The sequence below is a fragment of the Rhizopus delemar genome, genomic scaffold (genome assembly GCF_000149305.1).
Source record: "Rhizopus delemar RA 99-880 supercont3.7 genomic scaffold, whole genome shotgun sequence".
NCBI lineage: Eukaryota > Fungi > Mucoromycota > Mucoromycetes > Mucorales > Rhizopodaceae > Rhizopus > Rhizopus delemar.
Window position 1 is genome coordinate 815,993 of NW_027137833.1, and position 26,320 is coordinate 842,312.

General features: G+C 36.7%; 14 protein-coding genes across 14 annotated transcripts; 5 read left to right on the forward strand and 9 right to left on the reverse strand.

The window, feature by feature from the left end:
• Nucleotides 1-20: 20 nt before the first annotated feature.
• On the reverse strand, nucleotides 21-827 carry RO3G_09508 (uncharacterized protein; the record flags this gene model as incomplete). Its single annotated transcript, XM_067664093.1, has 2 exons — nucleotides 21-678; nucleotides 817-827. The coding sequence occupies 2 exons, from the start codon at nucleotides 825-827 to the stop codon at nucleotides 21-23; spliced, it is 669 nt and encodes a 222-aa protein (XP_067520194.1).
• Nucleotides 828-1,459: 632 nt separating this feature from the next.
• On the reverse strand, nucleotides 1,460-2,504 carry RO3G_09509 (uncharacterized protein; the record flags this gene model as incomplete). Its single annotated transcript, XM_067664094.1, has 4 exons — nucleotides 1,460-1,493; nucleotides 1,661-1,924; nucleotides 1,998-2,369; nucleotides 2,422-2,504. 4 exons carry the CDS (start codon nucleotides 2,502-2,504, stop codon nucleotides 1,460-1,462), a joined length of 753 nt encoding a protein of 250 aa, XP_067520195.1.
• Nucleotides 2,505-4,030: 1,526 nt separating this feature from the next.
• RO3G_09510 (26S protease regulatory subunit 4) lies at nucleotides 4,031-5,222 on the reverse strand (the record flags this gene model as incomplete). Its single annotated transcript, XM_067664095.1, has 2 exons — nucleotides 4,031-4,165; nucleotides 4,218-5,222. 2 exons carry the CDS (start codon nucleotides 5,220-5,222, stop codon nucleotides 4,031-4,033), a joined length of 1,140 nt encoding a protein of 379 aa, XP_067520196.1.
• A 1,429-nt stretch (nucleotides 5,223-6,651) lies between these two features.
• Nucleotides 6,652-7,257, reverse strand: RO3G_09511 (uncharacterized protein; the record flags this gene model as incomplete). Its single annotated transcript, XM_067664096.1, has 4 exons — nucleotides 6,652-6,693; nucleotides 6,742-6,841; nucleotides 6,891-6,992; nucleotides 7,127-7,257. 4 exons carry the CDS (start codon nucleotides 7,255-7,257, stop codon nucleotides 6,652-6,654), a joined length of 375 nt encoding a protein of 124 aa, XP_067520197.1.
• Nucleotides 7,258-7,608: 351 nt separating this feature from the next.
• Nucleotides 7,609-8,666, forward strand: RO3G_09512 (uncharacterized protein; the record flags this gene model as incomplete). The annotated part of the gene is made up of 2 exons (XM_067664097.1): nucleotides 7,609-7,663; nucleotides 7,714-8,666. 2 exons carry the CDS (start codon nucleotides 7,609-7,611, stop codon nucleotides 8,664-8,666), a joined length of 1,008 nt encoding a protein of 335 aa, XP_067520198.1.
• Nucleotides 8,667-9,034: 368 nt separating this feature from the next.
• RO3G_09513 (uncharacterized protein) lies at nucleotides 9,035-10,285 on the forward strand (the record flags this gene model as incomplete). The annotated part of the gene is made up of 2 exons (XM_067664098.1): nucleotides 9,035-9,056; nucleotides 9,111-10,285. 2 exons carry the CDS (start codon nucleotides 9,035-9,037, stop codon nucleotides 10,283-10,285), a joined length of 1,197 nt encoding a protein of 398 aa, XP_067520199.1.
• Nucleotides 10,286-12,980: 2,695 nt separating this feature from the next.
• Nucleotides 12,981-14,012, forward strand: RO3G_09514 (uncharacterized protein; the record flags this gene model as incomplete). Its single annotated transcript, XM_067664099.1, has 1 exon — nucleotides 12,981-14,012. One exon carries the CDS (start codon nucleotides 12,981-12,983, stop codon nucleotides 14,010-14,012), a length of 1,032 nt encoding a protein of 343 aa, XP_067520200.1.
• Nucleotides 14,013-14,141: 129 nt separating this feature from the next.
• On the reverse strand, nucleotides 14,142-14,492 carry RO3G_09515 (uncharacterized protein; the record flags this gene model as incomplete). The annotated part of the gene is made up of 1 exon (XM_067664100.1): nucleotides 14,142-14,492. One exon carries the CDS (start codon nucleotides 14,490-14,492, stop codon nucleotides 14,142-14,144), a length of 351 nt encoding a protein of 116 aa, XP_067520201.1.
• Nucleotides 14,493-14,638: 146 nt separating this feature from the next.
• On the reverse strand, nucleotides 14,639-15,787 carry RO3G_09516 (uncharacterized protein; the record flags this gene model as incomplete). Its single annotated transcript, XM_067664101.1, has 3 exons — nucleotides 14,639-15,298; nucleotides 15,354-15,389; nucleotides 15,602-15,787. 3 exons carry the CDS (start codon nucleotides 15,785-15,787, stop codon nucleotides 14,639-14,641), a joined length of 882 nt encoding a protein of 293 aa, XP_067520202.1.
• A 122-nt stretch (nucleotides 15,788-15,909) lies between these two features.
• Nucleotides 15,910-16,549, forward strand: RO3G_09517 (uncharacterized protein; the record flags this gene model as incomplete). The annotated part of the gene is made up of 2 exons (XM_067664102.1): nucleotides 15,910-16,094; nucleotides 16,147-16,549. 2 exons carry the CDS (start codon nucleotides 15,910-15,912, stop codon nucleotides 16,547-16,549), a joined length of 588 nt encoding a protein of 195 aa, XP_067520203.1.
• Nucleotides 16,550-17,049: 500 nt separating this feature from the next.
• On the reverse strand, nucleotides 17,050-18,471 carry RO3G_09518 (uncharacterized protein; the record flags this gene model as incomplete). The annotated part of the gene is made up of 1 exon (XM_067664103.1): nucleotides 17,050-18,471. One exon carries the CDS (start codon nucleotides 18,469-18,471, stop codon nucleotides 17,050-17,052), a length of 1,422 nt encoding a protein of 473 aa, XP_067520204.1.
• Nucleotides 18,472-20,019: 1,548 nt separating this feature from the next.
• On the reverse strand, nucleotides 20,020-20,151 carry RO3G_09519 (uncharacterized protein; the record flags this gene model as incomplete). The annotated part of the gene is made up of 1 exon (XM_067664104.1): nucleotides 20,020-20,151. One exon carries the CDS (start codon nucleotides 20,149-20,151, stop codon nucleotides 20,020-20,022), a length of 132 nt encoding a protein of 43 aa, XP_067520205.1.
• Nucleotides 20,152-21,817: 1,666 nt separating this feature from the next.
• On the reverse strand, nucleotides 21,818-22,770 carry RO3G_09520 (uncharacterized protein; the record flags this gene model as incomplete). The annotated part of the gene is made up of 2 exons (XM_067664105.1): nucleotides 21,818-21,835; nucleotides 21,958-22,770. The coding sequence occupies 2 exons, from the start codon at nucleotides 22,768-22,770 to the stop codon at nucleotides 21,818-21,820; spliced, it is 831 nt and encodes a 276-aa protein (XP_067520206.1).
• Nucleotides 22,771-23,670: 900 nt separating this feature from the next.
• On the forward strand, nucleotides 23,671-24,213 carry RO3G_09521 (uncharacterized protein; the record flags this gene model as incomplete). The annotated part of the gene is made up of 2 exons (XM_067664106.1): nucleotides 23,671-23,783; nucleotides 23,946-24,213. 2 exons carry the CDS (start codon nucleotides 23,671-23,673, stop codon nucleotides 24,211-24,213), a joined length of 381 nt encoding a protein of 126 aa, XP_067520207.1.
• Between the last annotated feature and the right edge of the window lie 2,107 nt (nucleotides 24,214-26,320).

Below are 26,320 nucleotides of genomic sequence, written 5' to 3' on the forward strand. Positions count from 1 at the left end.
CATTCTCAATGGGATACCACTCATTGAGAACTCGTAGTAAGGGGGTCGTCCTCCTCCATGCTGGAGTTAGCAGAACCAACGGAGGCATTGCCTTCAGTGATAAAAATGTCTTCAGTATCAGGATCCTTGGAGTGAGCAAAATAGGGATCAGTTGCAAGGACTTCATCAAGTTGTGTTTTTGTAATCCATGACTTGTGAGCAAAGAAACGAGCCACCGCAAATTTGGCGGGACCGCGGATATGGACCAGGGCTTTTTGTACCCGTTGGTTGTGGAGTTGTTGAGCAATTTGTTGACGTTGTTCAAGAGTGTCAGTAGCATATTTTGGATCTTTGAGCACGCTTGCAGCACATGGGTCGAAGGTGGTGTTGAGTTTGACACCTTTTCTAGTTAATAGTTCTGTTAATTCAGGAGCATAATCGTTGTGTACCAGTACAGCAACAACGTTACGATCGGGATAGTGGAGGTCCAGAAGACGGCCATTATTAACACCCAGTTTCTTGAAAGTAGTGCGAAGTTTACCAAGGGGAATGCGAGCCTTAGTGGGGAGATAGAGATATTGGAAGCCTTGAGTAGTAGAAGGAGCTTGGAAAAAACGAGCAGCTGTAGTTTCACGTTTCTCTTGGTTTTTTGAAACTATTTGTGCAAGAGACAACACCTTTTGGGTTGGTGCCAAGGAGCTGCATGAATCACTACAGTGTTTTAACCTAAAAAGAGACGGTTGGAAAGAATTTCGAGACGATCTGAGATTAAATACGAGGTGAATTTAATTTTTTTTGTAAATGACAGGAAAATGAAAATGAGACTAAATCGAAAACTTTGTAGACATAATGAACTTTTTATTAGACGATCTCAACTTTTGATCTGAAATGGACTACATCAACTATAGAGCTGTAATGGTAGAGAAATGTTGGTCTAAAATTAAAAGCAAAATCAAGAGAGATAAAGATTCTAAGCTCATGCCTCGTATTGCTGAAGCTTTTAAAACAGCTACTGTTGCGGATTGTCAAGGCTGGGAAAGATGAATTGATAAAGGATTAGATCTGAAATCAAACAATATGGGATATTACTTGTATTGTCTAATAAAAACTTTATTATGTCTACAAAAAATTTTTACATGTCTACAAAGTTTTCGATTAAATTAGTAAAAAACGCAAAATAATAATATAATGAATAGCTATTTATTTTTTTACCATTGTAAGAAACTTGGCTCTAGATATAGAGACCATTTCACACCAAAAGGGAGATCAACACATGGTATCAGAATGCAATCGTTGATTCAAAGAAAAACAAGAATTATTTTTTTAGGGGGAAATTTCAACATCCCGTAAATCCCTTTGTTTACTTTGCCAATATTTTTAGAAGCATTTTTGATTTTCTTTACTTGATCCTTTACTTTTACTAACGCTTTCCTGTTGAAAACTTTACTTTCCTAAAGAAGAACTCTTTCTCTGTCAATGCTTAAAACTTCATGTTACATGATTGGATATTCATTCTATAAAGAAATATTTTGATTTGAAAAAGAGAGTTTTGTTTATCATATTTTATTTTCACAAAATATTCTTATAAGTAAACTTATTGCTTGTCATTTTTTGAAAGTGATATTTATTTTAGAATTTATATACAGTATAAAGAAAAGGCTTTTAAAAAAAATAAATTTACAAGCTAGCAAACTTGATAGGGCAAGGGCGGGCAACACTGTATTTGTTACAAATGAAGGAATCCAGAGCACTGTAGTCTACCTCTTGTACCATTTTACTCTTTAAGTTCGGACATTGCTCTTGCGTGTAGCAATGATTCCAGAAACACTGGCTAACCCGCAGCAGTTGGCTTATCGTTTTCATGTTGACAAACTTGGGCAATTCTTCAACAGAACGAGGAAACTCTACCATCGCTAACTGCGAAAACGTATAAACACCTTCATTGCTAAGATTTGCTATATAGAACACGATTTCAAATCCTAGTAAATGAAAGTTAGTACTTAACAAGAAAATATTACGTGGCTATAGTGTAAGTACCATATATCTGGAAGCATAGCACAGACTTCACACTATTGATGTTTATGCTTCGTTGTGAAAGTTGTGCAAGCTTTATTATATCTTTACACAACGAAGCATTGGTACAACCATCCGACGTCTTGCATTCACCAAAGCCGAAAGAGATCCCGAAGCCGTTGCCAGTTACTTCTGAGATAATGGCATCAGGTCTACCCTGACTTTGTTCAAGAGCAGCCTTGTCTGGCCATCTCAACATTACACTTCTTTCATTATCCGACAAGATCCTTGACAACAAAGGGTGGAAGTAGGAACTCCAAAGTTCTATCTCGCCGATTTGATTATTCTTCACACGTGTCTTTGGTAGCTCTTCGATCCTAAAAATGAAATTTATGAACAGGGAATCTGAAAAAAAAAAGAGATACTTACAATCGGGCTAAACCTATCAACAGTCTTTGCTCATAATAGGAAGCTGTATCTGCCAATTGAGTGAGCATTAAAACTCCTTTCATGATACTAATATTTTCTTCTTCTATATCGTAAACGATATTTGACAACTTCAAATATATGTCGCCGGCTGGTTTCAAAGTCTTCATCATAAAATATCGTACTTGATTGTTGTGCAATTCGTTTAGAAGGACTTCTGAAAATATGCTTTTTTGGATATCACTAGATTGTCCAGGGACCAAGAACAGCATATGGAAATGACCAATTATTTCTATGACCCTATTTTCCAAGAAAATACCATGCTTGCTGTTATTGATAATATCTACGATGCGATTTCTATACTTGAAAAAAAGGTCGGTCACGTCTTCACCTTTAAAGAACCATCAGCCCTGCTGCTGAACATTACAGCTAACTTCCTTGTTCAATGTATCTCCACTTTCGCCTTCTATACAGTAGTCGCTCTATTTAAGAGTGTCTGATTTAAGGGTATTTTTCTGGTGACATAAGTCTGTTTCACCAAAGTTCATAATATCTACAGGATCATATGGCCTAAGAAGTTCTTCTATCTTCCTCAATTCGTTCTGAATGTTTTCAGAAGTGATGTCTACCAAGGCACTTTCACCATGCATTGGCCTGCATTTTACTCCAATTCGCTTAAAAAGTTTGGTGAGCCATCCAGAGGAAAATGTGATTTCATTTTCAGGGATTCTATACTTTACTCAAACAATAGGTCTTACATATCGAAGGATTGAGTCTCGATTGACTGGCAGATTGTTATTGTTCATGTCTGCAACAAACTTTACTACTTCATTATCAAGTTGAGGATAGCGTGTTGTTAGACTTTTGCCATTATTGACAACATTAATATTACTATATAACGTTTCAGCATTTCTGAGAATGTTTGATATAGTCTGTTGGCCAAGTGGTTGATATAAATTGAATTTCTTCATAGCCCATTCATCTAATTCTGTTTGATTAAGCTGGCCAGTAGCACCTTGATCCAAAAGCTCAATTTTTTAAGAAAGAAAGGCGTACATGTTTATCAGTACATTTTTTTTTATAGATAGAATTTAAAGAAAGAAAAAAAACTGTTGTTATATCATGTATTTATGCTCATCAAAATTATTTTGAGACTACGACTCGTATATTATCCTTCCAGCAACTTCGATCAAGTCTTAAAAGCAAGCTTTGATTTGTTAATGTCGTTACACGATTACCAAATCTATACCAAGCGACAGTGGCATATATGGAAACATGTTGTACAAACATGTCTATAATGTAGCTTCAATACATGTTAAGTGATTTCAATTCTTTGACAGCCACGAATTTCGATTTAAGGGTATGTTCTATTTAAGGGTGGATATTCCAGCAATTTTGACCGCCTTAAATAGAGCGACTACTGTAGCATCAGTAAGCCAAGAGTAACAGCAATAGAATTATTGAAATAGTAAGCTATTTTGGCTTTGAATCGTTTTTAATCAAAAGTGGCCATTCTGTTTCTGGATGTTTGAGGCTTATCAGTCAAAAGGGATGTAATTTATGGTTTTTATTGAAAAATGAACAAGATGTTTAGCCCACAATAAAAAAGTGATTAAAGATATAGACCTTCAGGTGTTCCTTCACTCTTTCTATACAGCACCTTTTCTCTTGCTTTACGGAAATCTTCTGCAACGACTTTCATACGACGTTCACGTAATGCCATTAGACCTGCTTCGGTACAAATAGCCTAAACAAACAATGATTATTATACTTGCATCTTTTTTTCATATTATATATACCTTAATATCAGCACCAGATAAATCATCTTTTGACATGACAAATTCTTCTAAATCAACATCATCAGATAATGTCATCCTTGAAGTGTGGATGTTAAAGATTCTGCGCTTTGTTTTCACGTCAGGAAGAGGAAATTCAATTTTACGATCAATACGACCAGGACGAATCAAGGCAGGATCTAAGCTGTCAATCTTATTTGTGGCCATAATAACCTTTACATCGCCTCTTGAATCAAAACCATCCAATTGATTCAATAATTCCAACATTGTACGCTGAATTTCACGTTCACCACCAGAAGTAGAATCATAACGTTTAGTACCAACAGCATCAATTTCATCAATAAACACAATTGATGGCGCATTTTCTTCTGCTACACGGAATAACTCACGCACAAGCTTGGGTCCATCACCTAGGTATTTCTGAATCAATTCAGAACCAACAATACGCAAGAAGGTAGCACTGGTCTGGTTTGCGACAGCTTTGGCCAATAAGGTTTTACCTGTACCAGGTACACCATAAAGAATGACACCCTTGGGAGGCTTAATACCCATTTCTTCATAGAGTTCAGGATGTGTAAGAGGCAATTCGACTGCTTCCTTAATTTCTTGAATTTGTTTCTCCAAACCACCAATATCTGCATAGGATTCTGTAGGTGCCTTTTCCAATTTCATCACACTCACCATGGGATCTGTATCATCAGCAAGGACACCCACGACAGACATTGTTTTGTGATGTAATAAGACACTGCAACCCGGTTCCAGCAAGTCTTTATCTACAAAACTCATGACTGAAACATAATATTCAGGTCCAGTGGTGGAAGAAACAATAACATGGTCGTCGTCAATAATTTCCTCTAATGAGCCGACAGTCATGGGCGAACCACGAAGATCGTCTACTCGTGTTCTTTCCTCCTGATCTCTTTCTTCCTGAGGCTTAAGTCTCTCTTGATTCTGTACAAACTCTTCTTCGAGTAACAAGTAATCCTTGATGCGTTCCATCTTGAGCATCTTGAGACGACAACGCGTTGTAGGGAAAACTATCATCGTAATGTCATTCATTGGCTGCTATTTTTTTTTTAACTCTTCTTCAAACCTTGAGGTAATTTAGTTGTCGTGTCAGGTCCTCTCTTCTTCTTCTTTCCTACACGAGTAGGAACAGGAGGCTCCCACTTTTTCTTTTTATCCTTCTCCTACAAATAATTGTAAACAATCAAAAAAAAAAAGTAGTGTATATTGTCTTACCTTGTCTTTTTTATCATTGCCTCTTGGCATACCAGATTGTGAATTTCCCTTTAATAATAAGCTTAGAGATTATATCAGTTAATAGCAAATTGTCAAGTATTTACCATTTTAAATTTGCAGAAAAAAAAGTATATGAAAAAACTAGAGCTTGCGTGTCCTAATTTCAAAAACCGTATTACGGTTATTGAATGTGACGTAATCTTTCCTTCTACGCACCATTTTATTAAAAGAAGATTCAAATGCTACAGGCGTGTATTTGGAATACTAAACTACAGGTATACGGAAGAGAATGTAAAATGTGTTGAAGGTTTTTCGACTTTTGTTGATCAGATATCGAACAACTCCTTTAAAGAATAACTTGAGCGGTATGCTAGCAAGTATTTTATTACTAAAGATATAAAGAGAATGTTTCTTTAAGGATTAATTTCAAAGCTTTATTTGCCAAGTAGATGTACAACCTGAATAACCCATCAATTGACGAGTAACTGCATGATTCACAAGTGCCACTCTTTTCTGCGATGAACGATATATAAAAGTCACAAGCAGTTCTAATTATCCAGATTTGGAAGCAATAAAATCTTTTGTTCTTGTTTTATCCCAATTTATTTATAATGTAAGCTTTTGTTATGAAATGCAAATGCAAATCATTAATCGTCTTTTTTATTGAAAAAGGGCCATTAAGAAATCGAGTTCAAAAAAAGCTTTTGGAAGAAAGGTGCAATATTTGTAATTACCCTCTTCTATCATGAATGCTAACTTGAAGCTTACAGGCAAATGCAAATGATAGTGATGAAGAATACCAAGGACCATTGAATTTATTAGTCGAGAAAAGATCTTTTAAAAGCAGTACGTACAAGACAGTAAAGAAAAATAAAAATCTCAAGCAGATTTTGACAATGGAAAGAGACAGACAACTAGCATTAGATATACCCACTTGTAAATAGAGAGTGATAGCTTCAAAAGCATATATGCTTACATTTTATATAATTAGATGAAAATATTGAATGCCCTCCTTCTATTTTGCCTCAAAAGAAATATTGCGATATCACAGGACTAGAGGCAAAATATACAGATCCCAAAACTGGGTTAAGATATCATAATGCGGAAATATATCAATTTATTCGTACATTAGGCGTTCCTAATGTACAGGCTTATTTATCTAGCAGAAACGCTGCAGTTGTTCTTAAATAAACTATTATTCTTCATAATCAAACTCATCGTCATCATCAGATACTCCCTAAGTTTTAATATTAAGTATTTCTACTATTAATGTGATTTTTTTTACCATATTATAGCCAGCTAAAGCTTGATCAATTAGATCCTTCATATCATCATTACCTCCTGGTACATAGTCTCTCACTGTAGAGCCTGCATTATTTTTCATTCTAATAATAACACTCAGATTCTATTTCTTTTTTGAACATCCAAACCTACCTTGGATCTGCACCCGAGTTGAGTAATAAGTCAACGACATCCAAAGCAATCTCGGGATCATCTTCATATTGAACTGCAAAGTGAAGTGGAGTATTTCCTTCTCTATTATTTTTTCTGTTCAAATCAATGCCTGGAACGCGTACCAGTATTTCTAAACAATTCAATGCCCCAAACTTAGCTCTAAAGAAGAAGCGGGTTTAATCATACTGTATTCTACTTTTCTTTCTTCATTTTACGCATAATGGCAAGGTGTATCACCAATTCCGTCAGCATAATTAATATCAAAGTCTCCTTCTTTTAATACTTCTTCCAACATTTCGTCTTGATCGTTTCTGCATGCTGCTAACATGAGATCGTCTTTGTACATAAAAAAAAAAAGATAATTTAACCTCTTATTCGTCAAGCCGTTTTTATTTTTATTTTTTATTACTGTCTGTAGCTCCTTCTCCATCGTTCTCCATTTGAAATGTTCAATTCTTTTTCTCTGTTTAAAAAAAGACGTAACTTTTGCGTGTATCACTTTTTTTTTTATTTGTTAAAATTTTGTTGCACAAAACTGTATGTTTCAGTGTAACTTTTTTTTAGTAAAGTTAAAATAAAAAATTATATAAAGGGGGTCATGAAAAATCTTAAGGTTACTTGTATTTTATTTTCTTAATTTATTTCTTTTTTTTCCCTCCTTTTCTTTTCCTTTCTTAAAAATAATCCTCCTCCTTCAATGTCGCCAGACTCTAGAGACCCTTATAAAGCAGTACGAAAGCAATCTGACTGTGGTAAGCAATTTTCAATAGAAGGCTGTTTATGTACTTACTATAAATATAAGATGGATCAACAAAGTACGAGCAAGAAGATTTTAGTTCAGAAAGCAGTATCACTTATTTAACCACCAAGCAACATAAAGAATATGATTATATCCAAGATCCATATCACAGACAAAGAAATAAAGCATATATGGAATCAGAAAAAAGAGCCAACTCATACTTGCCTTATTCAAATCACAACAGAGACCCTAATCGTCCGGCTGAGCCAATTTATCTTGATGAAGACTTGCCTAGCTTTAGACAACCAGGACAATACGGACCAGTAGGGTCCATCTTGCAGGACAATATTGTGATGGACATGATGGAACAGGACGGGTTGAATAGCAGCAACTTGCCTTTACGCAAAAACATCAATGCGTCCATGCAACCCTTTGAAAATGCGAAAAAGAAAAAATGGTGGACACGACTTGGCATCAGTGGAAGAAAGGTTGTTTTTGTTATGTTTTCATTCATTGTTTTTGTTGTTTTGGCATGGTATTTTGTTTGGCCGAGGGTACCTACATTGCAGTACGTAGGAGCATATTTAGATGATAATCCAACAATGACAAATGTATCCATGGAAGCAGTTTGGAAAGTGAATTTTACAGTTTTAAACCAGGATAATTGGATTCCGACTAATATCCAAAACCTTGCTGTAAGCGTGTTTGACGCCAATACTGGGGTTACTTTTGGTAGAGGGAATTCGAATCAACTCACACTTAGACCAAGATCAATTGACCAAGCCGTTACTATACCGATTCATATTAATTATACTGCAAGTAATCCAAATGATCCTACATTTCAAGATCTATCAAGTTCTTGTTCTATTGTTAATCAAGATTTATCATCACCTCCTAAAGAGACATTTGATATTAAATTCAAAGTTGTATATTATATAGCAGGGATCATTTGGCATACAGCTGCTATAGTCGCACCAACTACTACTTATTTCCAATGTCCTACGAGTACTGAATAATACTCTTTCTACTGTAAAGCATTCTTTTGTTTCTCCTGAATTTAATAATAAAATATATTGTAGTACAAAAACTAAGGGACAAAGAGGATCAATGCTTTGATCATTTTACTTGCCATTGGTTCAATATCGTCGGATTTTTAAACATTTGAAATATTTCCCCTCTTTTTTTTTTATTTTTTTTTATTTCACACACACCTATGCCAACCTTTGGAAAAAATTTCGAGTTAAAGATAAATATATCATCCGAGGAAATCATTCTTTTAGGTCAACCAAATGAAGCTGCGGGGAAACTACTTGAAGGATCTTTATCACTGAATCTCACTGAATCGATAAGGATAAAATCAGTCAATTTGTCATTTATAGGTAAAATGAAAGTGTCTTGGTCTGAAGGTAGACAGCAAAAAAAAAGCTTTTAGAATATGTCTACATACCATTTGTTACTAGGTATTGGACATCAGCAAGATGACTACCGTCAAGAACGAACGCTTGTCAAGCGCCATTGGGAATTCGTTGGCAATGAGCAAAGGAAATCACAATTGTTGAATGCCGGAAGATACAGCTGGTCTTTTGAGCTCATGTTACCCGGAGATTTACCGCCGTCGCTCGAGTGCGACTTGGGTAGTATTAGCTATGTCTTGAAGGCCACCGTAGCGAGGTCGGCCTTTATTCAAAACACAGTCAAGAAAGCAAAGATCAAAATTCTCCGTTCCGTACTCCCATCCGAATTTGAATTGGCTCAGTCATTTTATATAAGCAATACTTGGGCTGAAAGGATGGTGTATGATATCAGTATTCCTTCAAAGACATATGCATTTAATGATAAAATCCCAATCACCTTCAAGATATTGCCCATTGACTCAGAGCTCAGAGTGTATGCCTTGATGGCCTCCATTAAGGAATACTGCACCTACACAGCTCATGATAACACAAAGACAGAAACACGTATCGTTCGACTCATTCGACACGACAAACCCTTTCCTGAACCTATTTCATCTGCCGCACCTACGTGGGAAATGACATTGAACCTTGAGGTCCCATCCCGATCGCCTCTTGTCTATGCTGATGCAGAGAGCGATATGATTCGTATAAAGCATCAAATCAAGTTTGCCATCTGTTTTGCCAATGCAGAAGGACAGACCTCAGAGCTTCGCTGTTCAGCTTCGATCATGATCGTTGAATCCTTTGCCCCCGCTCAGGAGCTGACAAGCTTGCCTGCGTACAATGAGATGTGGCGGTCGATACCATACGATCCCTTAGTTGAAGAGAGATTAAGAGTCTCCATATTAAATGAAACTGCTTGTAGTCGTTTACTTTCTGTGACACGATCGGATACTATTCCAGAACACAGCGTTGCACCAGAGCTGCATACGCATCCTGTCGCCATACCAGAATCCAATCATACAAGCAGGCAACACTCTCGACGTCCATCCATTGAAGATCAGAACCTTGATTACATCAATCCACTTGAGACAGAACAGCTTCCTTGGTGGGATGGCATCGATCTGGGAAAAGTGCCGTCTTACAGTTCAGTAGCTACCCATCTATTCCCGTCTTCCCTTCCACCCAATTATGATTCCGTTACAGATCATGCTGATAACAACGCATCCATGTCTAGATGAACAGATGCTTGACGCTTGATTTTTGCTTGTAATAAATCCTATATGAACAACACGGCTTTTATCTAAAAAGAAGCCATCTTGATGAATCCGTAGTTATTTCTTTCTCTTTTAAAAACACATTTATTTCTTCAAATGGACATCGATAGGATGCTTTGTCTTGCGAAATCCAAAATTGAATAGCTTCATTCGGTTCATGCTAGTGCCCGCAGCGTCGAATGGCGATTTTTTGAAATGAAAAATTACAAACGCGTATTGAAAAACCAAATGACGTTCTTTGGACTAGTCAATGACAGTTTGTAAAACATGAAGACACAGAAAATTATCTGTCAAAAGACCAAGATCAGAAGAACCTTATCGGGCTCTTGTGTCTTTCAGGGGCTTTGGTAGAAATTTCTTGTAAAGATGATTTCTTCATTCCGTGCGACGTGAAGAGCTTTTGGGCTGCTGTATTACCTGATCCGACCAACAGCAGGGTCTCGGCGCCCATGACGCAAGCTTGGATTGAAATGGTAGTTTGCAGCTTTGACTTGTATTGAAGAACGACCAGAGATGACCTGTCGATTTCTTTCGATTGTGAACCAAGCGAATCAGACTGCTTCCCCCCCCCCTAAGCTGGGGCTAGCTTGAACTGAAATGTCGGGTTGGTTGGCTCTGGATTCAGTGGTCCGAAAAATTGCTTTTTTTTTTTTTTTTTTTTTTATCATCGTCTTTGAGATTTGTGGGGAACTTGAGAGATTTTATGGTAAACTCTTGGGATTTTATCTAATGCATTGCTGATTATAAAGCTGTAGACGGGCAAGATGCCGAATCTGTTCAAAATTTGCTGCATATCCTCATCCCAGCACCCGCTGATGCAGCAGGAGGCCTTGGTAAATCTGAATGGATGCTCTGGCTGCTGTTCACAGTCTATCCGCCCCTTTGTATATTGCAGGACCAACTTGAGATCTCTGTAGTTGGGGGAAGAAATAATTTATTGGCTGCTTCGGATTTTGTTCAGTTGACCTTATCCTATGTGATGGTGTCTTTGGTGAGTTTCTTGTGCTTGTTCTTGAGCTCAGCCTTGAAATAGTAGCTCATTTTTTACAGTTATTTGATTAAGTTGACTCAATGCGATCTGTTTTCGATGTTTGCTTGTTTTCTTTTGGTTTTCTTGATGGATTGATTCATTCTTTGACACTTGACATAATTGTACGACGATGCGCGGTTTGAAAAGGGTTAGAAAAGAACAATGACTTTTTATGCTGAAAATAAAAACGCGCTCTGAAAAGTCTAAACCACATCCAGAGTCAGATTAGAGCTCATGTCAATTGCTGTAGGAACAATTGATGCCATAAAGACCTACAAACAGAAAAGTTGAATACATTTTCATCTGCTTTGTATTCAAATAGAAATAAATGCTTTTATTTTCTCTTTAAAGCCACTGCAATTACGCGACAATAAAGGTATTGCTGTTGAGTAAGGAGGATGCCTCTTCGTTTTTTTTTGCCTTGAATATTTTTTTTTGAGATTTACTTTATTGTTTTATGCTCTGGTTATTGTCACACTGTTTTCTTATTGCAGAGTAAATCAAAAGAAGGTATGGGTTAAAAAGAGCATGAAAAAAGGAAATGTAAAAGTATTGAAGGATGAAATAATGGATGGTATTGTTCTGTGGTCTTGTTTGACTAATGAACTGCTATTTAAAAGTCCACTAAAGAGTGATACAAGTCATCATAAAGTAAAACTTTATCTTCAATAATAATCTCTTATCTGTTCTCTCTCTATTTCTCCGATAAATGCCTAAAACTTGTTTAATAAAATCACACAACATTTTTTTATTATTATTATTGTAGAGTGTTGCTCATCATTTTCATTGAATTTGTATTTTTATAGGAAAAATAATAATAATAAAAAGAAAAAAAAAAAGATTCCAACCGTGAGAAATAGAGATTGAGATGCTTGAATGATATGAAATAAGAAAGGATGATTAAAATAGGAACTTTAACAAGAGTTCCATTTAGTTGTGAAAAGCAAGAGGAAAAGGAAGAGAGAAAGGGATATAGCCAATAGTTCAAGTTGAATGATTAGTTGAATATTTTGAATTTCAAAACAAATATGTCGGGTAAAGTTAAAGTTGACCCCTTTGCTTCTATCTCCTATTTAAACCCTTTATTTCCTCTTGTTTCTTTTTCTCTTTTTTTTTCACAAACGAAAAGAAATGGATAATTTATTAAATGATATTTGCCATGATGACTTTGGTTTTCTTTTTGAAGATCAAGAATTTTATGCTGCTTTATCGATGAATCAAGAACAAAATGATGATAATTTATTAAAAAGAAATTATGGTAAATAAACAAAATAAAGACGATAAATTAACACTTTTAATTTAGCTACTTTTATAAAAGATGATTGTTTTGATGATAATCAAAGTAGTGGTAATAATGACAAGGATAGGATTGATTGTAATTGATTGAATTGACAGTGAAGTTAGGATCTAAATCATCTCGAACGAAAAGATCAGGTCGAAAGATAATGATAAACGAGGATGAGGTAACCTGAAAGATAGAAAGTATAAATAATTAATAGAAAACAGGATGAAGAAAAGAAGAGAAGAAAAGAGCAAAATAGAGCTGCACAAAGAGCATTTAGAGAACGTAAAGAAAGACATGTAAAAGAGCTTGAAAGGAGATTTAGACAATTTCAAGATAAACATACAATGTCAATTCAGCAATTAATTCAAGAAAATCAATATCTAAGATCCGTCATTTGCCGACTGGAAGTGGAGAATTGTGTACTCAAAAGAACTCCGGTTGATTCAATTGAAGATGTGACCAAGGCCCTTGAGAATGCAAGAAGTACTCTTCCTTTACCTCCACCTCCATCACTTGCTAATTTTCAGTTGTCTGTCAAACCCCCTTTACCACCACTTCAAATACGTCCCTCACCCATGGAGAACATCCATCAAGTCTGTGAGAATAAAAAGACGGTTGAAGCTCAGTCAACTGCCAGAAAGAACCCATCTGGTGAAATGCCAGAGGTTTCTGAAAGCAAAAAGAAGCCTACAATCGAAAACAAGGGAAAGAACAGTGCGGAAAGCACAGATCGCGATTTTACATTCTCAATCGTGACTCCTGACTCTTTACGGACAAGTTCCCAAGAGGCTGGCAGGAACCAGCACTTTCCCGCCGTTCTGCTTTATTCTGATCACGGTCATCCAGCTACTATTTTGAGAAAGAATCGTTTAAAGAAGCTAAATGAAGCAGTAACAAATGAAGTAGTATCGGATAAAGTAGTAGCAAATGAAGTGGTAGCAAATGAAGTGGTAGCAAATGAAGTAGTAGCAAATGAAGTGGTATCGGATAAAGTTCAGAAAGTTGTACAAGAAACGATAGAGGATGAGAGCCAGATAAAAGAACCAGGCGAGACAAATAAAGTGAATGAGATTGAAGACTTTGATGAATTCTTGAAACCGTTTTTGGCTACTCATGATGATATAAGTACGCATGGTACTATCAGTAGAACCACCGCAGCAAATACGACGCCTGCTGCACCCGTGTCCGAAAGAAAGTCAAACGAGCGTCGTCAACAGACATCATCAAAGATATGGCAAAGAGTCAGTGAACATGCCAGTAATCCTAAATTCAGTGTGGATCAGTTACTGCACGCCGTCAAAAAGTCAACTTTATTAACAAACGAAAGACTCGTTCTAGACGAGTGGGACATGGAACAAATGCTACAAGATTTTTAAATCTTTTATATTTATTTTATTACGCTTAATATCTTCTCAGTCAATCACACACTCGACATATTATTTCATCTTGTATTTCTAATAAAAAAAAAAAGAATTGTACATAACATGACCTCTCTTTCAATTGACTCAAATAAGGCTCTCCTTCTCGTCATCGAATTGAATATCATCCATGTTTGTCGTTTCAAACTGAACATGGCCATCTTCTTCAAAGTAGTCAGAATCAAGCAAGCGGTAGAGGTCATCATCATCATCCAACACTTCAAGTTCTCTATGCTCACTCATCTCAAATTCATAAAGTGCCTTCTCACCCGATCCATCAAACTCAAGCACATGCACTTCATCCAATTCATCGACTACAGAGTCAGTAAGGTAGCCATCATATAGGTCAGTAAACTCTGCAGAATAACTGAGCTCTGAAGCATCATCGTCATCTTCAAATAGAAACTCATCTTGTTCATCCAACACCAGAGGACGCATTCCAAAATACCCACAGACACAAGAATCTCTCATGAAAGAAGAATGTTTTAATGTGGTATAAGGGAAAATAATAAAGATAAATAAACAATGAATCAATCATGTATTTAATCCTCTTTATTAATCAGTAAAGAATATTCTATTCAAGGTCAACTATGCATTCTATCTCTTGTCAGCAACTCATAAATATCATGTCGTACTTCATCTTCATCATATGCGGAATAGTCATCATCATCCTCATTATCGCCCATGAGCCTATGTTGGGGTTGTGAAGCCCATGTGTTCAGAGATTGAGTCACTGAGATCGCATCGTCTGCAGCAGAATGAGGCCGATTCGTCCGAGAGACGAGGTTGTACAACCTAAAGGATCGATTGCTACTACTTCCTGTCCTATGACTGCTACTCATCATACTTTCCGTCTCAGCATTCGTCTGTTGATTTGCCTTGATGTTATAGCCCATGTTTTGAAGTATGGCAGCCAAGTGCTTCATGATATCAATGTATTGCTGCTGACTGAGTGGATCTCGACTGAACCGTGCAATCTCATAGCCTTCAACATAAGTTGTGCCCAGTTGTTTATCCACAAGACCTTCCCGAATTAGAAATTCAATGTATTGTCGTACAGGACAATAAAGTGGTCTCTTGTAACTCGGATCAATATTGATCGCTACATTTTCAACAATGGCCGGTGTCCTCGCAATGGCCTGCTTAAAATCTAATCCTTCAAAGAGAGGAGTGCCTGATGAAATGTGAGCAGTGTGAATAGCAGTGATGATGATGATAATAATAATAACCTGGTTTTGCCCATCCTACTGCTTGTATATCTTCGTGTCTTGGTATTGTGTTTTGTTTGATGCTCTTTACTTGTTCAAATTCATGTTTGATTTTTAGATATACTTTCTATAAAAATCAATTAAATCATCTAATCCCCCTCTCCTTTTTCATCGCTTCCTTACTTCACAAACATCATTCTTTTTAATTGGGATATGTATCTTTGGTATGTTTTGCATTGATCTCCTGATGGATAACATGCGGCTACATGAGAATATCAATGAAGCAAGTGCCTAGTGCTCTCAATTAACTTTACAGATCTATCTTATTCTACTGCTTACCAGTAACGCATAACTTCCTCCTACAACAACTAAATTACGAAAATCAAATTTCCCAGTGGTTGTTTTATCTGCCAAGGCTTGTATGCTAACATCGGCTGCAGAGATTGCAATGCATACAGCTGTCAAGAGTATAAGAAGAAATAGAGAAGCCGTATAAAGATAATGTGGTAGCCTTGTGGATTTCATGATAAAAGAAAAGAAAAGAAATCAGATAACAATAATGTCATTTATAGCAATTTAAATATAAACAACCCACGCTGTGACCGCTCCTTGTTTTTCTCTCTTTTTTTTTTTTTTTTTTTAACAAAATGTCATCTAAACCCAATGTAAATAATATTGTAGGCGATTTAATGCGTTCTGCTGCTGGTGCTGGTGCAAAAAACGTAGCTGATGAAGATATTGATAAATATGTTGCAGACTTGATATTGAAAGAAGCAGGGGAAAAAAAGAAAAGATATGAAGAGATTGGTATTCAAGCATATAAACCATTGACGTAAACTTTTATTTTCAAACATGCACACGTTCTTTACTTATATCCTCTTTAGACCTAAACCACGGCCAAACACAAAATTCTTGTTGAACGTAATGAAAGCAACAGACAGCCATAACCAAATTGTGATAAAAAACAATGAAGAAAATGTAGCTAGATTAAGAAAGGAGAGATTAAGAAAAGAAAAAGATCAGAGGACTAAAAAGAGATCCAGACGAGAGAGTGAGGATGAAAAGAAGAGACATAAACACAGACGAAAGAGTCATGATAAAGAAAGAGAGCGCTCGAAATCACCTGTGAAATATCGTGGAAGAGGAAAGATAAGGGTTGAATCAGCCATGGATAAATACTTTTCGTCTGAATACGATCCTTTATTGGATGTTGATGATAACAATGAACAATGTATGACTGCGAATGAACATAGAAAATTACATAAAAAGAAGAAGGAAAAGAAATAAATCAACCTCGATATTTACGTAAAGTTTTCTGTAAAGTGTCAATCATAAAATAACCAGTCTGATTTGTTTGTGTACCTCTAATGATTCCATAATATGTACTCTATTGACTGCTTTGTGATTCTTTGCAAGTGATGTCTCTTCAGAAGCTTTGGCCATGTCATCCATAAAACAAAGAAAATCTAAATAAATCTAACATTCATTTAAACATGTGTCGACAAAAACCCATTTCACCCATTTATAAATTACAAGCAGTTCAACATTAGGTGCAAGTTTCTTTTCATTCAACTTTCTTTTTAAAATCTTTCTACATTTTTCACGTTCGAATCCATGTAATTTCATTTTCAAGAATTAAAAAAAAAAAAAAAAAAAAAAAGGAAAAAAAAAATACATGTTTTTATACAGAATAAAAATTCAAACTCCATAGTTCCCATACATACCATCTCTCTCTTTGATAACAACCAAGGTGATTAAGACATAATTCTTTATTACAAGCATATCAATTACATATCTGTTGAAAGTGTGTTCATGAGTTCCATCATCGTGCCTATACTGGATGATCGAGTGTCTCTTGAGTTATTAAATTGGTCATAGATTGAAAGTGTGCTGCCATCCTCCATCATGTGGTTATTGGGTGAGCCAAAGTCAAACCCACTCGTAAAATGATGCGTGTCGAGTGGTTGTAAGGTAGGCATCTCGGTTGTGATCTGTGAAAACACATCGTCTGTCCACACGGTCCCTGTCTCATCCGACTGATTCGTCCTTTTTTCTTCTAAACCGACCGGAATGTCTGGCAGGCCCTTGAGTCTTCTCCAGGTATTTGTCCGACTGACATCGTAATTGATGGCCAAATACCAAAATTCACTAAAGAACTCAGCCGGTAATTCCCAACTGGCACTCATCGTAGGATCACCGCCATGATAAAGTGCACCGTTCAGCAGCATGTCAAAACAACGGTCGTAGTCCATAATGTCTCTAAAGAGAATCATCCGATCTCTCATATGGGGTGTAGGCACTAGGTCGATACGTGGGTCGTGTGGAATGGCCAATTGTAAGATGGTAGGTTGTAGTCGGGCCGCGGATTGACCGACGTTGGTCAGTGTGGACTGGACTCGAAGCTGAAGTCGAATGTGTTGAATGGCGCTTAGACTGGAAGGGTCTGGATGGTCTTCTTTCTTTTCGTGCTTGTCCTTTGGTTCACTTTCTGCCTGTGCCCAGTCATTCGGCTGATGACTACCATCTTGTTCACTGTCTTCTCTCTTCACACACACACTTTGTTCTTCTAGGTCATCCTCATCCTCATCCTCCTCTTCTTCATATTCCTCTGTCATCTCTCGCTGATAGGCTGGTTTAGGAGAATCACTTTTCATTGGAGCATTTGCGAAATGAGCAGCCATGGTTGGTTTCAGATTGATATTGTTCTTTGTGTACGCATTCACGTAAGCTTCGATAGCATGAGGTTGTGTCTTTGCCATGTCGCTCAAGGCTTCCTCTGTCAGATAAGGAGAGTGTGTGGGTATATGGATATGATGATGTAGACAAACAAATTGAAGGGTGAGCACGACGCCCTTGAGATACCAGTTCTCTGCTCGGTAAGCATCCATCTTACTCTTGGTCTCGTGTAGTTCCTTGAACGCATTATTTCTTTGCTCTCTTAACTGTCGAATCGTCACTTCCAGCTCACGCAAATGTCTTTCTTTTCTTTCCCGAAACGCTCGTTGTGCAGCCCTGTTTTGTGCTTTGCGTAGTGCAGGCGATGCAGGATTGGGTTTCCTACCTGGTTTCTTTTTTATTTTGATCGGTTGCTGTTCGTCTTGAAAGGGACTTTGTGAAAAGGAAGCATAGTGATTTGTGGTTGTATTCCAATGGTGAGCATTCACATCTTGTAAAAAGCTTTCTACTGTCTGTCTGTCAAATTGTTCCATTTTATTTTACTCCTCTTCAACCCCCTCTGAATAGTGACAATAGAAAGAAGGCACACTGTAAGAAAAAAAAAAAAAAAAAAAAAAAAAAAAAAAAAGAGAGAGAGAGAGAAAGGCGTTGTTGTTTATTGAAATTCACACGTGAAATTTAATTTTGCGGGGAAAATTTAAAGACAGAGAAAAAGAAAGAGTTTGAATACAAAGGGAGAATGGGGGGGAATAAAGATGAAGAAAGGGAAATAAATGATGACAGTAAGTTTATGTTTTCTTACTTGTTTATTCTAATTTATAAAGTGATTTGGTTTAAAAACAGGATGTGAAAATGAAAAATGTTACCTTTTGTATAACTTTATTTTCATCTCATTAACATGAATGGTAGACATTTCAAGCTCCACATTTATCCCATCTACACCCCATTTGATGATATGGAAAACATGAGATTCGTACCAAGTCCAGTCCTTTATTCGTGTTCTCTTTCTTTTATCAACGAATGAGCTTTAAATATAAAAATGACTAATCAAATTATTTTCTTAAAATACGTGAACCCCAAAAAATGATCTTTTTTTTTTCGGTAAAAGAATATAGCATAAATAGATTAAAGCGCTTTACCTAAGCAATAATAGGTTTTTTATGAAAAGGTAATACATGTCGTAGTAATAAAAAGGATGAGCCGATAAATTACAAGACATCATTTGTGGTCATATTGGATATGGGGATAAAAGAGGATGGGGTCTGATCATGGAAGCAGTGATACTGACAGAGGTCGTAGCGGTGGTAGAAATGGTTTGGGTAGTACTTGACATGAAAGGCCTGTGTGTTTATTAGAGTTGTGGATAATGAATAGGATATGAATCATTAACCAGTGAGCATCCAAGCATGATTCCTCACCATCTACATCTTCACCTTTCATTCTGCACCATTTCCGGAAATAGATTGCACAAGTATAAATTTTTTTTTTTAATTTTAAAGATTATTTATTCATAAAATCCATTTGAGCGCGGGGTGTTTATCACATCTGTTCGCCCGGACTAGTTCAAGATGAAGTAAAGTAATATGAGGCTAAAAAACCCTTCGGGATCAAAGGTAAAAAAGGTCTATGGAAAAGTATTTGGAACGTGGTAGCATCCTTAATGCTTTAAGAGCCAATTTAGAAGGAGCTGACCATGTGGAGGTCTGGTACAAGTATCGATATGGTTGTAGAGATGGTCCAGTTTAAATAATATTGAACATATGGTTGGCCAACGAAGAATCCAAGGGGTAACTGTATGACTTGAACGAGGAAGTTTTGTTGGTAGGAGATTTAAAAGGAACAACAAAGGATCTTCAATAGTGCTAGGCATTTGTAGCCGGTTGTGCATGTTGAGACATTGAATTGCGTGCGATTTTGTCAGCACCTGATTTGGATGGATGGGACAAGGCCTGGGTTTGCCACCAGGAAGCCATCCAAGGCGCCATCTTATGCATCGGCTACGTTCTTTTCGGGTCATCGGCAACCAAAGGATTGGATCAAGTGAGACTGTTGGTCTACAGCAAGAAAGCAGTTTTGAATTTTTACATTGTTTTTGGTAATCTAGACTTTGTTGCAGAAATTGTTTTTTGATGGCCTTGAAAGCCTTGAGACTGAGCTCTTCCACTGGAGGAGGCATGATTTTCCAAAGTGAGGACTTGGATAGTTTGTACCATTGTTGATGTCTATCATTTTGTATGTGCGGCATAAGCTTTGTAAGGAGAGCGTCTTCAGGTAGCGTAAAAGATCGAAAGAGGAATTGAGCCTGGAGTATGTTTAGTCGCTCTTTCATTGTTGGCAAGCGTGATAAGTGACGCATAACTTTGGTTGAGGCTCGTTTAGATGCGCCATATATTCGTCGTAAGCAATCATTCTGAGCATCTTCGAGTACTTTTATTTGGGAGGCAGTTAACCGATTGATTGCTAATCCATATTCTAGCCGGGCACGTACTATTTGTGCGTAGAATCTAGTGGATAGAAGCCTGTCGAACCCATTGGGGTTGACACCCACAGAAGTCAATACGTTCATCATAGCAAATGCCTTGCAAACATTGTGTTCTATTAGCTCTTGTGGATTGAGGTAACCGCCCGGTTTAAAGGGAACTCCAAGATACGAAAAGGAATGTTGTTTGAGTAAAGTCTGTCCATAAAGCTCATAGCTCAAGTCATCATTCATGTCACTTAACACTACGCATTTAGATGGGTTCCAATGAAAGCCGAGTGAGAAACTGTAATCTTCACAAATCTTTAATAGCTTTGGCATTTGTGCTCTTTCAGAGATCAGAACTACATCGTCAGCATATAACAAGCAATTTATAAGTGGGGCTAATTCCACTGGGGAAGTATCCTCTGATGGCTGCTTCAGTCGTAGCCTTTTCGGTAGATCATTGATATATATAGAGTAGAGCATTGGGGAGAGTATTGATCCTTGTAGAACTCCTGTTCGTGGGGAGAAGCGATAGGAAGTCTCATTATTAAGAAGGACCTCAAGGTAGACTTGATCAAAAAGATGTTGGAGGAGAGCTAGTAGTGGAGGTGGTGTTGTTGGCTGTAGGGACTGCCAGATAAGATTACGGTCAACAGTGTCATAAGCAGATTTTATGTCGAGGAAGATCAGGATAGGTTTAATCTTGTGGTGAGTGCGTAATATTTGGCATATTTCAGCCAAACAGAGGGCTTGATCTAGTGATCCACGACATTCTCTGAATCCGCCTTGCGCAATGTCAATAGGAGGGCTGTACAGTTGGACGTCATTCTGTAAACAGCGTTCTAGGATTTTGCGAAAGATCGAGGTTAGGCTGATTGGCCTAAAATTACCAGGACCTGTTGGAGTACCTTTCTTGCGACTTTATTTTTTATGTGTGCAGATTTTTTACAGTCGTTCCACTCTCAATGTGAGGATTTTGCGAAAAAAAAGTACGGGCTTTCAAATAAATATTGGGGGTCTTTCCAAAAAAAATTCACTGGTTGTTTGAAGTTCAATTCGCGGATTGTGAGAGGGTCATTTCACACTTTATTTTAAATAAAAGTATATTTGGTATTAAATTGGAATATGATTCAAATAGTTCTCAAACTGGTGCTTTGAATGCTGAATTATATTTTCAAGATGTTGAATAGGAACTTCATTCGCAGCATCAGCAATTCTTTCTTGCAAGGTTTCGGTATCTTTGAGCTTTTCACGTCTAACTTTATGTTTAACTAACGCCCAAAATTGCTTAATGGGATTAAGCTCTGGCGAATATGGAGGAAGATACACGTACTTATAGTCTCTATTTCTCTCATTGAGAATATCTTGTATCTCTTTATGAATTCTCGAATTATCCATGATAAAGTAATACCCTTTCATTCCGTCGTACTTGTCTAAAATGTTCAAGGTTTCTCGCACAAATCGCAAGTAATGGCCAGTTGTTGTGCCTTTTGGACCATCATCATTAGATGCTGCAGGGGTTTTTCTTTTTTTTGCCTCCTTGTACCTTTCTTACTTTTGGAGGTTGCTTTGGTACACGAATACTCTGATTAATCACTCCTACTGTAGATATAGCACCAATAATAGTATGAGAAGGAGCTCTTGTGGTAGGAGAGATGGTCACTGCCATCTGTCCCCTAGGAGCCCAGGTTCTGCTTGGTTTCATATTAATGTCAAAACCAGCTTCATCAATAAAAATGCAATTTTTGGAGAAATCCATATCTGTATTGCTCCATCGGATAACCCAGTCATAACGGTTTTGAATATTGTTCTCATTTGCTCTTGCCTCCGGCCAACGTGTAGTTTGCTTTAGGCTAAGATTACATTCATCTCTCATGAACTCATGTACTCTAGACTTTTTAATTTCGAGACCAGCAAATTTGCTCGGAAGCATTTCAACAGCATCCACAATATAAGCATTTGGTTCATTGTCAAAAAACTCAATAAGACTTTGTTTATGCTCATCCTGCAACCTGTTTTTGGGCCTGTTTTGATTGTCTGTTTTCTTCTTCAGAGTAAAGGAATCTGGGTCTTCTTGCAGTTTTTTCCACCAAGTGCGCGCAGTACTTTCTTTGACTTCAGCTTTCCGGGCAGCTGCAGAAACTGACATCAAGTGTTGAATTTTATGGTAGAAGAAAAGCTCTCTCGAGGCTGGTGTATATTCCAAGTATTTCTTTGAACGACTGGTCTTTACACCCTTCACAATGTCTTTGCTTTGTTCAGTCTCATTTTGAATCATGGAATCACTAGTCTTTTTTTCAAGGTACGAATCGAGATTAACCAGTTGCCTTACAGCAAAAAGGTCAGACTCCTCATCCACAATGTCCATAGCTTTGCGGCCAGACTCATAAAAAATGTTTCCTTGGCCATTTTCCTTTAGAAATACTAGCTTGTGCATTTCGCAGTTTTTTAAGAATAAAGTGTGAAATGACCCTCTCACAATCCGCGAATTGAACTTCAAACAACCAGTGAATTTTTTTTGGAAAGACCCCCAATATTTATTTGAAAGCCCGTACTTTTTTTTCGCAAAATCCTCACATTGAGAGTGGAACGACTGTATACTTGTGCAATCTATTTCCGGAAATGGTGTACAGTCCGGCTGGTGGATATTGTCCGTTACAAAAAAAAGGCATTCCCTTATTTTGGCCCCTCAAATGACGAAAGCAAAAAATAAAAAAAAGTCACACACCCACATAAGTCCTGGATATTTAGAAATACTTCGCGTTTTTTAATTTTAGAACTAGCAATACTCATTTCATTTAGCCATGTCAACTTCAACAACTAGATTTTACTCACCTAATGTTACACTGCTTCCAGGAATAAATGTCGCGTTTACTTGTCGCTTTTTTGTATATATTATATTATTAATTTTGTAAAAGTGCGACTTTACTTTTTGAAAATGGTGTACAGATTTTGAAAAGATGGAAGTCAGCAAAGATAATTAGGAGAAGGAGCTTAAAAAATGGAGGATTCTACTTGCGTTCACTGGATAAACAAAGACTTCAGAGTTAAGGAAACTGAGAGCTCTTCATTGGGCCGTCATAAGACGGTTTTGTGGAGTAAAAAATATGTGTGTCATCGTGGACCTGACACTTATGTATCTAAGGCCAGAACGAACGATGACAACGGTCGACTAGTACAAAAAATTCTAAAAAAATTGGCTGTAACGCCATCATTATAATGACCTGTCGCATCTCTGATCCAAGTATTGTTGAGTTTACATGAAAAAATGATTACAATCATATTCCTGGATCCTACTCTGCTTTACAACGTATGTCAATTTCGGATACTTTGCGAGATAAGATCAAAAATTTCTTATGTAAAGGATTTTCTAGAAGAGAAGTAAGATCATGTCTTCTTCAAGAAATGGAGGAAGATGAACAACAGCCGGATAAGATGTTTATAATGTTTGGCTGATGGTAGCAAAGAATATGTTTCAGTTTAACAATAATGAGTTTGAATCACTTTAATTATGGAAGAGAAACTTATAGACTGTGGTTATAGAGTTATTGATCACTCGTTAGATAATGTTTTCTATGGATTCATCTCATTATGGCAAATGGATATAATGAAAGTTTCAAAATGCTTTTCTTTGGACTCAACGCTTGAAATATCATCAAGAAGTAATGAAGTCTTGTACAGTTTAGTTGTCGGGCATCCTGATACTGGAAAAGGAGTACCTATAGGTTATTTACTCACCAATGACCAGTCAGTAGCACCTGTATTAGAATGGCTTAAATTTTTGCAGAGACAACTGCTCTATGCAGCCTGAACAAATTACAGTCGGTTGTAGTATTCCTGAAGCAGATGCAATCAGAACTACTTTTGGAGAAAATTGCCGTATACAATTATGCTTTTTTTCACGTTGCGCAATGTTGGAGTAGAAACTTGGTAACAAAGATCAAAAACCAACCTGGCCAGTACAACAATACAAAAGTAATCAGAGGCAATATCATGAGTGAATTGATATCAATCATATATGAAACTGTTCGCGAGAACGTAGTTGAAAAAGCAAGTCAGTTTAGAGAAAAGTGGACTTCAGTTCAACCAAAGTTTGTCGATTACTTGGAGGCTAGATGACTTGCTTTGGACGGCTACAAAAAATGGTCTGCAGCATATGTAATTGAAGAGCATCGAAATATGCTCACCAATAATTACATCGAAAGCTGGCATAATCAATTAAAATCAGTTTATTTAAAAAGAATCAAGAATGGAAGATTAGAACGTCCTGTCTTCATTCTAACAAGTGATGTTGAAAGTGATTTAAAGCTTGATGCTGAAAGAATTTTCTCTGAAGCAGGAAGGATGGGGCCTGAATTGAGAAGGAGAAGATAGCGAGGGACAGTATCTGACAGTATTCCAGAGGATAGAATGATAGAAATGATCTCGAAGGATGGCGATACTCAATACACCGTCGAATCATTTAATCAAGAAAATATTCGACTAGAGTTAGATTCTTTTCATCTCAAAAGAAGCATTACTGCAATCAGTGATCATGACATTCTCGATAATGACTATAAAAAACTTAAATAAGACAGATAATTGACTCTGTTGATAACTCTAGAAGAATGGGAACTCAAAAAAGCCCAAATAATTAAATAAATTGCGAAGAATATTCAGGGCATATGCGGCCTTTTTTGTGGATGCGTGACTTTTTTTTATTTTTTGCTTTCGTCATTTGAGGGGCCAAAATAAGGGAATGCGAAATCACCTGCACCAGTAAGAATGAAAAATTGGGTGGCTTGTTGGCCAGTTTACGAAGAAGGAAAGGTATAAACGGCTGCGTCATCCAAGAAATTTGTTTTTGTTTTCTTCTTTTTTTTCTTTAGGGTGATTACCCAAGTGAATGTAAATGACAGTAGGTGCTAGTGTTCGCCCTCCATCTATTCCCTCTTTATGTTTGCGAATCCCCTTTTTTTTCTTTAGGGTGATTACCCAAGTGAATGTAAATGACAGTAGGTGCTAGTGTTCGCCCTCCATCTATTCCCTCTTTATGTTTGCGAAGCCTTTTTTTTTGAATCAAAGCCTGACACTAAACCTAATTTTCTTTTAGAGTAGACTACTATTTCATTCAAAAAATTGCTAATTCAAGAAACAGATTTAAGATTATTACATATTTGTAGTACGTTCATGGAATAGGAAACATGAACGCTCATTACAAGGCTGTTATCGAGGACAAAGGTGATACTTCTCTACCAATTTTTTACGTATTTACAAAATATAACTTACATCAGCATTTATATTCGCAGCCATAAAACATTTTCTTGTAAGGTACTACTGACATTGCCACTCATGTAGAGATACGCTGAATGTTGTAATCAGTTTGACTTCGCTAGGTATTCTTATTTTCAGAAGTACATCAACAATTCCGATAATAACACCACCACCTTTTTTTAAAAAAAAAAAAGAAGCGAGGCTAGGCCAGCAAATAGTTGTATTCCCTAACCTAAATAACCCAAAAAATAATTTACCGCTCTAGTTTTCCCTTTTTTATAATTATACTTACTGTCTATCAAACATTGGTACATATGTTTATATAATGTACATTTAATTTCTTCAACTTCAATTTTCGTGAAACTTTTCAGTAATCAAATACGTTAGTCATAATGACAGCAGATTTTATACAGTTGTTAAGAACAATACAGCATCAAGCAATAAAGGCACATATTTTTAAAAGATGCTTTTTTTTCTTTTAGACTGAAAGTTTATGTTAATAACTTACAGCAACGGTCGCTACACTATGAAATACTTAAAAGGAACCGACACATGTTTTTATACAGCAATGAAAGCATACATAAAGTTAAGTTAAAATAGAGTTATAAAAAGGTTATAAGTGCTTGTATAAGATCATAAAAAGATCACTTCAGGTATGAAGTCAA